Source organism: Lontra canadensis, unplaced genomic scaffold (genome assembly GCF_010015895.1).
Source record: "Lontra canadensis isolate GAN:19392208 unplaced genomic scaffold, GSC_riverotter_1.0 scaffold12, whole genome shotgun sequence".
Classification (NCBI taxonomy): domain Eukaryota; kingdom Metazoa; phylum Chordata; class Mammalia; order Carnivora; family Mustelidae; genus Lontra; species Lontra canadensis.
The window spans coordinates 29,358,764-29,369,682 of record NW_022631006.1 but is presented as its reverse complement, the minus strand read 5'-3'; the positions used below and the strand labels follow the sequence as shown (position 1 = coordinate 29,369,682).

General features: G+C 40.0%; 1 protein-coding gene across 1 annotated transcript; it reads right to left on the bottom strand.

Annotated features, from left to right (window-relative positions):
- Nucleotides 1–10,353: 10,353 nt before the first annotated feature.
- Nucleotides 10,354–10,714, bottom strand: LOC116867332 (60S ribosomal protein L39-like). The gene has a single exon (XM_032856977.1). It carries the CDS (start codon nucleotides 10,712–10,714, stop codon nucleotides 10,559–10,561), a length of 156 nt encoding a protein of 51 aa, XP_032712868.1. The 3' UTR covers nucleotides 10,354–10,558.
- Between the last annotated feature and the right edge of the window lie 205 nt (nucleotides 10,715–10,919).

Here is a 10,919-nt window from a genome sequence, read left to right as displayed (position 1 = left end):
TTTTACTTACTTCACTCAGCATCATCTTTTCCAGTCCTGTCTATGTTGACACAAAAGTTGGGTATTCATCCTTTCTGATGGAGGCATAATACTCCTTTGTATATGTGAAGCAGAGAGACTCAATTATCATATTATTTTACTTACTTATGGAGCATAAGGAATAACACGGAGGACATTGGGAGATGTTCAGGATGGTACAGCAAGCTTCCATATACTGGATGGCTTATAAACAACAAACATCTCTAACAGTTTAAGAGACTGGAAAGTCCAAGATCAAGGCACCAGCAGATTTGGTGTCTGCAGAAAATCCACCTCAGATTTATAGATGGTTTATAGATGGCTACCTATTTTCTGTGTCTTCATATGGTGGCAGGGCAGGGAGTTCTCCTGGGCCCCACTCCTGCGGGCTCTACCCTCATGACCTAGTCACCTCTCAAGTGCTTGACCTCCTAATACCATCACATGTGGGATTTCAACATTTCAAACATTCTGTCTATAGCAATTGTGTTTCTACCTGCCAGTTCCTCTATTAGATTATTTAGTCTAATAAATATTCAATCAATTAGTGGTCAATTAATCTTCACCAAAGCAAGTAGGACTATCCAAAGGCAAAAAGATAGTCCCTTCAAGAAATGGTTGGGAGAAGTCAAGATAGCAGAATAGTAGTAGGCTGAGATGACATCAGGTTGCAGGAGTTCAGCTAGATAGTTATCAAACCTTTCTGAACACCTATAAACCCAACAGGAGATCGAAGAGAAGAGCAGCAATTCTTGAAACAGAACATTGACTACTTTCTGAAAGGTAGGACTTGTGGAGAAGTGAATCCAAAGAGATGGGAAGATAGCCTATGCAGGGAGGGTCCAGTTTCCAGCAAGCCACGGAACAACGGAGCACAAAATCAGAACTTTTAGAAGTATGCTGCACTGGGGTGCCTGGGTGGCTCAGTGGGTTAAAGCCTCTGCCTTCGGCTCGGTTCATGATCTCGGGGTCCTGAGATCGAGCCCCACATCGAGCTCTCTGCTCGGCAAGGAGCCTGCTTCCCCCTCTCTCTGCCTGCCTCTCTGCCTGCTTGTGATCTCTTTCTCTGTGTCAAAAAAATAAAAAAAATTAAAAAAAAGAAGTCTGCCACACTGAGGGACATCGCTCCAGAGTCTAAGTGGGGGTGGAGCCCTTGTGGGGACAGCGTGGGCTCAGGTCTCGTGGGGTCACAGAAGGATCGGGGATGTCTGAGTGTAGCAGAGCTCACAAGTATTAAAGCAGGGAAGCTGGCTACAGAGACAGAGCCAAGGAGTGAGCTCTCAACTCGGGGTTACCTTAAACTGTGATCTGTGGCACAGTCAGGGCATTGCTCTTTGAGCAGGGACCTCACAAGTGGCAGGGACCGGGAGACCCCCCCTGAAGAGCGGCAGAGATCTGCTGTGTTTGGAGACCCTAAATAGAGCTGTGTGCCTGAGACAGAATTGCTGGGTCACAGGCCGTGTGAGCTCAGAGTGAGGCTGGGGACCAGGGAGACGGGAGTGATTGAGTGCTTTTCTCCGAGGGTGCACTGAGGAGTGAGGCCCTGAGCTCTTGGTTTCTCTGGGCTGGAGATTGGGAGGCTGCCATTTTCATTCCTGCCCGTCCTCCAGAGCTCTACAGAAAGTGTTCAGGGAACAAAAGCTCCCGAGAGAGAAACCAAGCAGATTACTTAGCCCGGGCCCTGGCAAGGGCAGAGCAATTCCACCTCAGACAAAGACTCCTGAGAATCACTATAACAGGCACCTCACCCAGAAGATCAGCAAGAAATCCAGTCAGGACCAAGCTCGCTGATCAAGGAGAGCAGAGGATGGGAAAGCAAAGCCTGGAATTCATGGCTTTCTGCCAATGATCCTTTAGTCGTGCAAAGTTAATTAAATATTTTTAATCTATTTTTTCTTATTTTAATTTTTTTAAACTTTTACTCTTTCCTCTTTTAACATTTTTAAACTAGTTTATCTTAATAATACCTTTCTTAAAAAATCTTTTTGAATGTTTATTATTGTAGTCATATTTTTTTACCCTTCATTGTATCTAAACTTATCTTTTGTATGCCCATAGGGTTTTTTCTTCTAAAATATTTTGGGATACAACTTCTTCTAATAGATCAAAATATACCCTAAATCTACCACAGGGTTTGTTCTAGTTTCCAGGCTGAGCAAATTCTCTCCACTTTCTTTTTCTTTCTTTTCCCAACCAACTTATCTTACCAACTCCTTTTTTATAATTTTTAAAAATTTTCATCTTTATTCTCATGTTCTACCCTTTCATCATATTTATCCTTATGTGTGTGTGTGTGTGTGTATGTGTGTGTGTGTGTGTGTGTTTTCCTTTTTTAACATTTTGGGATGTAGTTTCTTCTAAGAGACCAAAATACTCCCAAAATCAAGTGGGTGGCTCTGTTCTATTCACCAGTCTGATATATATATTTTCTTTTTCTATTTAATTTTTAAAAATTTTTTGAGCTTTTTTTACTCCCTTTCCTCCTCCCCAAAATTTTAGATCTTTTCTGATTTGGTTAACACGCATTTTTCTGGGGTCATTACCACCCTTTCAGTATTTTATTCTCTCATTCATATATTCTTATCTGGATACGATGACAAGGTGGAAAAACTCACCACAAAAAACAAACAAACAAAAACAAAAACAGAACAAAACAAAACAAAACAAAAACCAAGAGGCAGGACTGAAGGTTATGTACATTGGTAATACGTTAGACCTAGAGTTCAGAATGACGATTCTCAAGGTGCTAGCTGGGCTCGAGAAAGGCATAGAAGATATAAGAGAAACCCTGTCTGGAGAAATAAAAGCCCTTTCTGGAGAAATAAAAGAACTAAAATCTAACAAAGCTGAAATCAAAAAAGCTTTTAATGAGGTGCAATAAAAAATGGAAGCTCTAACTGCTAGGATAAATGAGGCAGAAGAGGGAATTAATGATATAGAAGACCAAATGATGGAGAATCAAGAAGCTGAGCAAAAGAGAGACAATCAACTATTGGACCACGAGGGGAGAATTTGAGAGATAAGTGATACCATCAAACACCACAATATTAGAATAATTGGGATTCCAGAAGAAGAAGAAAGAGAGATGGGGGCAGAAGGTATATTGGAGTGAATTATTGTAGAGAATTTCCCTAATATGGCAAAGGGAACAAGCTTCAAAATCCAGGAGGCACAGAGAAACCCTCTCAAAGATCAGTAAGAATAGGTCCACACCCCGTCATATAATAGCAAAACTTACAAGTCTTAGTGACAAAGAAAAAATCCTGAAAGCAGCCTGGGACAAGAAGTCTGCAATATACAATGGTAAAAATATTACATTGGCAGCAGACTTATCAACAGAGACCTGGCAGGCCAGAAAGAACCGGCATGATATATTCAGAGCATTAAATGAGAAAAACATGCAGCCAAGAATACTATATCCTGCTTGAAAAACGAAAATAAAACTGAGGGGAATCACGTTACCTGATTTCAAGCTTTACTACAAAGCTGTGATCCCCAAGACAGCATGGTACTGGCATAAAAACAGACACATAGACCAATGGAACAGAGTAGAAAGCCCAGTTATGGACCCTCAACTCGATGGTCAAATAATCTTCAACAAAACAGGAAAAAATATACAGTGGAAAAAAGACCGTCTCTTCAATAAATGGTGCTGCGAAAACTGGACAGCTATATATAAAAGAATGAAACTCGACCATTCTCTTACACCGTACACAAAGATAAACTCAAAATGGATAAAAGACCTCAACGTGAGACAGGAATCCATCAGAATCCTGGAGGAGAATATAGGTAGTAACCTCTTCGATATCAGCCACAGCAACTTCTTTCAAGATATGTCTCCAAAGGCAAAGGAAACAAAAACAAAGATGAACTTTTGGGACTTCATCAAGATCAAAAGCTTCTGCACAGCAAAGGAAACAGTCAAGAAAACAAAGAGGCAACCCATGGAATGGGAGAAGATATTTGTAAATGACAGTACAGAAAGAAGGTTGATATCCAGGATCTATAAAAAACTCCTCAAACTCAACACACACAAAACAGATAATCATATCAAAAAATGGGCAGAAGATATGAACAGACACTTCTCCAATGAAGACATACAAATGGCTATCAGATGCATGAAAAAACGTTCATCATCACTAGCCAACAGGGAGATTCAAATTAAAACCCCATTGAGATATCACCTTACATCAGTTAGAATGACCAAAATTAGCAAGACAGGAAACAACATGTGTTGGAGGGGATGTGGAGAAAGGGGAACCCTCTTACATTGTTGGTGGGAATGCAACTTGGTGCAGCCACTTTGGAAAACAGTGTGGAGATTCCTCAAGAAATTAAAAATAGAACTTCCCTATGACCCTGCAATTGCACTCCTGGGTATTTACCCCAAAGAAACAGATGTAGTGAAAAGAAGGGCCATCTGTACCCCAATGTTTATAGCAGCAATGGCCACGGTTGCCAAACTGTGGAAAGAACCAAGATGCCAGCGGACGAATGAATAAGGAAGATGTGGTCCATATACAGTATGGAGTATTATGCCTCCATCAGAAAGGATGAATACCAACTTTTGTAGCAACATGGACGGGACTGGAAGAGATTATGCTGAGTGAAATAAGTCAAGCAGAGAGAGTCAATTATCATATGGTTTCACTTATTTGTGGAACACAAGAAATAACACGGAGGACATGGGGAGTTAGAGAGGAGAAGGGAGTTGGGGGAAATTGGAAGGGGAGGTGAACCATGAGAAACTGTGGACTCTGATAAACAATCTGAGGGTTTTGAAGCGGCGGGGGGGTGGGAGGTTGGGGGAACCAGGTGGTGGGTATTGGAGAGGGCACGGATTGCATGGAGAACTGGGTGTGGTGCAAAAACAAGGAATACTGTTATGCTGGAAAAAATATAAAAAAATAAATTAAAAAAAAAAAGGAAAATAGAAGGAGACATAAAAAGCTTCCAGGACAAACAAAAACTAAAAGAGTTTGTAAACACCAAACCAGCTCTACAGGAAATATTGAAAGGAGTCCTCTAAGCAAAGAGAGAGCCAAAAAGTAGTTGACCAGAAAGGAACAGAGACTATATACAGGGTATCAGAATGGGAAAAAAAAAAAAAAAAGCCAAACAAAAAAACAACGAAACCCATCAATATGCTGTCTACAAGAAACTAATTTTAGACCCAAAGACACCTCCAGATTTAAAGTGAGGGGGTGGAAGACAATTTACCATGCTAATGGACATCAAAAGAAAACTGGGGTGGCATTCCTTATATCAGATCAATTAGATTTTAAGCCAAAGCCTAAAATAATAGATGAGGATGGACACTGTATCATACTCAAAGGGTCTGTCCAACAAGAAGATCTAACAATTTTCAATATCTATGCCCCTAATATGGGAGCAGCCAACTAGATAAACCAATTAATAACAAAATCAAAGAAACACATCAACAATAATACAATAATAGTAGGGGACTTTAACACCCCCAATCACTGAAATGGACCGATCATCCAAGCAAAGATCAACAAGGAAATAAAGGCCTTGAATGACACACTGGACCAGATGGACATCACGGATATATTCAGAACATCCCATCCCAAAGCAACAGAACACACACTCTTCTCTAGTGTACATGGTACATTCTCCAGAATAGATCACATCCTGGGTCACAAATCAGGTCTCAACTGGTACCAGAAGATTGGGATCATTCCTTGCATATTTTCAGACCACAATGCTCTGAAGCTAGAACTCAATCACAAGAGGAAATTTGGAAAGATCCCAAATACATGGAGACTAAAGAGCATCCTACTACAGAATGAATGGGCCAACCAGGAAATTAAAGAAGAATTGAAAAAATTCATGGAAACAAATGATAATGAAAACACAATGATTCAAAATCTGTGGGACACAGAAAAGCAGTCCTGAGAGGAAAATATATAACGATACAAGCCTTTCTCAAGAAACAAGAAAGGTCTCAGGTACACAACCTAACCCTACACCTAAAGGAGCTGGAGAAAGAACAGCAAAGAAAGCCCAAACCCAGCAGGAGAAGAGAAATCATAAAGATCAGAGCAGAAATCAATGAAATAGAAACCAAAAAACAAAACAAAACAAAACAAAAAACAATAGAACAAATCAACGAAACTAGGAGCTGGTTCTTTGAAAGAATTAGTAAGATTGATAAACCCCTGGCCAGGCTTATGAAAAAGAAAAGAGAAAGGACCCAAATAAATAAAATCATGAATGAAAGAGGATTGATGACAACCAACACCAAAGAAATACAAACAATTATAAGAACATAATATGAGCAACCATATGCCAGCAAATTTGACAATCTGGAAGAAATGGATGCATTCCTAGAGACGTATAAACTACCACAGCTGAACCAGGATGAAATAGAAAACCTGAACAGACCCATAACCAGTAAGGAGATTGAAGCAGTCATCAAAAATCTCCCAACAAACAAGAGCCCAGGGTCAGATGGATTCCCAGGGGAATTCTATCAAGCATTTAAAGAAGAACTAATTCCTAGTCTCCTGAAACTGTTCCAAAAAATAGAAATGGAAGGAAAACTCCCAAACTCATTTTATGAGGCCAGCATTACCTTGATCCTCAAACCAGACAAAGACCTCATCAAAAAAGAGAATTACAGACCAATATCCTTGATGAACACAGATGCAAAAATTCTCACCAAAATCCTAGTCAATAGGATCCAACAGTACATTAAAAGGATTATTTACCACGACCAAGTGGGATTTATTCCACGGCCGTGTTTGGCTCAACATCCGTAAATCAATCAGTGGTATACAGTACATTAATAAAAGAAAGAACAAGAACCATATGATACTCTCAATAGATGCTGAAAAAGCATTTGACAAAGTATAGCATCCTTTCTTGATCAAAACTCTTCAAAGTGTAGGGTTAGAGGGTACGTACCTCAATATCATCAAAGCCATCTATGAAAAACCCACAATGAATATCATTCTTAATGGGGAAAAACTGAAAGCCTTTCCCTAAGGTCAGGAACACTGCAGGGATGTCCATTATCACCACTGCTATTCAACATAGTACTGGAAGTCTAGCCTCAGCAATCAGACAACAAAAAGAAATTAAAGGCATCCAAATTAGCAAAGAAGAAGTCAAACTCTCACCCTTGCAGATGATATGATACTTTATGTGGAAAACCCAAAAGACTCCACTCCAAATCTGCTAGAACTTGTACAGGAATTCAGTAAACTGTCAGGATATAAAACCAATGTACAGAAAACAGTTGCATTTCTATACACCAACAAGACAGAAGAAAGAGAAATTAAGGAGTCCATCCCATTTACAATTGCACCCAAAACCATAAGATACCTAGGAATAAAACTAACCAAAGCGGCAAAAAAATGTGTACTCAGAAAACTATAAAGTACTCATGAAAGAAATTGAGGAAGACACAAAGAAATGGAAATATGTTCCATGCTCATGGATTGGAAGAACAAATATTGTGAAAATGTCTACACTACCTAAAGCAATCTACACATTAAATGCAATCCCTTTCAAAATCCCATCCACTTTTTCAAAGAAATGGAACAAACAATCCTAAAATTTATATGGGACCAGAAAAGACCTAAAATAGCCAGAGGAATGTTGAAAAAGAAAGCCAAAGGAGGTGGCATCACATTTCCAGACTTCAAGCTCTATGACAAAGCTGTCATCATCAAGACAGTATGGTACTGACACAAAAACAGACACATAGATGAGTGGAACAGAATGGAGAACCCAGAAATAGACCCTCAACTCTATGGTCAACTAAACTTTGACAAAGCAGGAAAGAATATCCAATGGAAAAAAGACAGTCTCTTCAACAAATTGTGTTGGGAAAATTGGACAGCCACGTGCAGAAAAATGAAACTGGACCATTTCCTTACACCATACAGAAAAATAGACTCCAAATGGATGAAAGACCTTATTGTGAGAAAGGAATCCATCAAAATCCTTGAGAACAAAGGCAGCAACCTCTTCAACCTCAGCTGCAGCAACTTCTCCATAGAAACATCGCCAAAGGCAAGGAAAAAGTGAATTATTGAGACTTCATCAAAATCAAAAGCTTTTGCACAGCAAAGGAAACAGTTAACAAAACCAAAAGACAACTGACAGAATGGAAGAAGATATTTGCAAATGACATAGCAAATAAAGGGCTAGTATCCAAAATCTATAAAGAACTTATCAGGGCACCTGGGTGGCTAAGTGGATTAAGTTTCTGCCTTCAGCTCAGGTCATGATCTCAGGGTCCGGGGATCAAGTCCCACATTGGACTCTCTGCTCAGCAGGGAGCCTGCTTCCCCCTTTCACTCTGCTTGCCTCTCTGCCTACTTCTGATCTATAAATAATATAAATAAATAAAATAAATAAATAAATAAAATCTTAAAAAAAAAAGAACTTATCAAACTCAACACCCAAAGAACAAATAATGCAATTGTTAGGACCAATTTAATGTTAAAACCTGTTTAACTATTAGGGTCTGCTTAGCCAGAGCAGCTCCATATTGCCTAGGTAGCCATATTGTTGTTTACATCCAAGGACTTCATTCCAGGAATAAATGCCCCAGTAGTTCCTTGTATGGTTCTGGGTATCGATTCTGGGAGTAAACGCCTTAACAATAGAAGCCACGTACCTTGGGTTTGCCGTTATGCCCTATAAAACCAGCCTGTGAGATCGGGAGGGAGTCACTCTCTTTGGAGGTGGCCCTGGCCAATCAGTCTGACTTCTAATGCTTTGCATAGAATAAAGCTTCACATAACTTTCACTTTGTCTTAGTCTTGTTCCCCTGGCCGGTCAGTTTAACTTCTAATGCTTGGCATAGAATAAGACTTTGCATAACTTTCACTTTGTCTCAGTCTCATTTCTTTGATAACGGACCACAACAGCAATCAAGAAATGGGCAGAGGACATGAACAGACATTTTTGCAAAGAAGACATCCACATGGCCAACAGACACATGAAAAAGTGTTCCAGATCACTCGGCATCAGGGAAATACAAATCAAAACCACAATGAGATACCACATCACTCCAGTCAGAATGGCTAAAATTAACAAGTCAGGAAACGACAGATGCTGGCGAGGATGTGGAGAAAGAGGAGACCTCCTACACTATTGATGGAATGCAAGCTGATGCAGCCACTCTGGAAAACAACATGGAGTTTCCTCAAAAAGTTGAAAATAGAGCTGTTCTACGTCCCATCAATCTCACTACTGGGTATTTACCCTAAAGATGCAAATGTAGACATCTGAAAGGGATGTGCATTCGAATGTTTATAGCAGCAATGTCCACAATAGCCAAACAATGAAAAGAACCTAAATGTCCATCAACAGATGAATGGATAAAGAAGATGTGGTATACACACACACACACACACACACACACACACACACACATCGAATGGAATACTATGCAGACATCAAGAAATGATATCTTGCCATTTACAACAACGTGGATGGAACTAGAGGGTATTAGGCTGAGGGAAATGAATCAATCAGGGAAAAACAATTATCATATGATCTCCCTGATATGAGGAATTTGAGAAGCAAAGTGGGGGTTTGGGGTTAGAGAAGGAAAAAATGAAACAAGATGAGATCGGGGAGGGAGACAAACCATAAGAGACTCTTATCTCACAAAAACAAACTGAAGGTTGCCGGGGGCGGGGGAGGCAGGTTGGGTTATGGACATGGGGGAACGTATGTGCTATGGTGAGTGCTGTGAAGTGTGTAAACCTAGCAATTCACAGACCTGTACTCCTGGGGCTAATAATACATGTTAATAAAAAAATTAAAATTAAAAAAACCCCACAATCTATAGGGAAAACTGGACAGCTACAAACCAAAGAATGATATGGACCACTTTCTTTTACCAAACAAAAACAAACCCTATATGGATTAAGGACCTAAATGTGAGACCTGAAACCATAAAAATCCTAGAAGTGAGCACAGACAGTAATTTCTCTGACTTCAGCTATAGCAACAAATTTATAGATATATCTCCTGAGGCAAAGGAAGTAAAGGCAAAAATAAACCATTGAGTCTACATCAAAAGAAAAAGCTTCTGCGAAATAAAGGAAACCATCAATAAAACTAATTGGCAACCAGGGCACCTGGGTGGCTCAGTCAGTTAAGCATCTGCCTCCAGGTCAGGTCACGATCCCAGGATCCTGGGTTTGAGCCCTCATCATGCTACCTACTTAGTGGGGATACTGCTTCTCCCTCTGCCTCTGCCTCTCTCTTTCTCTGTCTCTCATAAATAAATAAATGAATAAATAAATAAAATATTTTATTTATTTATTTATTCATTTATTTATTTATTTTTACAGCTCAAAGGCCTCACATTTATTACCAAACCAACCCACTGGTGCAGAGCTATAGTAACAGAAAAATCTTTTGCTGATAAATGGTATCTATTGGCCAAGCAGAAAGGTGTTTATAGGGTGATGGAATAGAACACATGATCTTCAAGTAGCTTAATTAAATACGTGGTGCCAATTAGGTGTGTCATCGAGTGATATGGGATGCCTTAGAGACCCAGCTTGGTTCTCCTCCAGTGCATCCTCTTGGAGTTGTACCTGATTTTATTCCCAGTTTTCATCTGAATCCACTGGGGAATGGGATGATTCTGCTTTTGTTTCTTGGCCAGGAATCGCTTGATCTTGAAAGTCTTGTGAGAAGACATGCTCAATTAACAGCGAGTGGCACACAACAGGATAGCTAAAATATTAAAAAAAAAAAGATTTTATTTACTCATTGGACAGAGAGAGAGCACAAGTAGGCAGAGCATCAGGCAGAGGGAGAGAGAGAAGCGGGCTCTCCACTGAGCAGGGAGACTGACGGGGAGTTGGAGCCCAGGACCCTCGGATGATGACCTGAGCTGAAGGCAG

Coding starts and splice junctions, on each gene's coding strand:
- LOC116867332 (XM_032856977.1), bottom strand. CDS start 10,714: ATGTCTTCTCACAAGACTTTCAAGATCAAGCGATTCCTGGCCAAGAAA.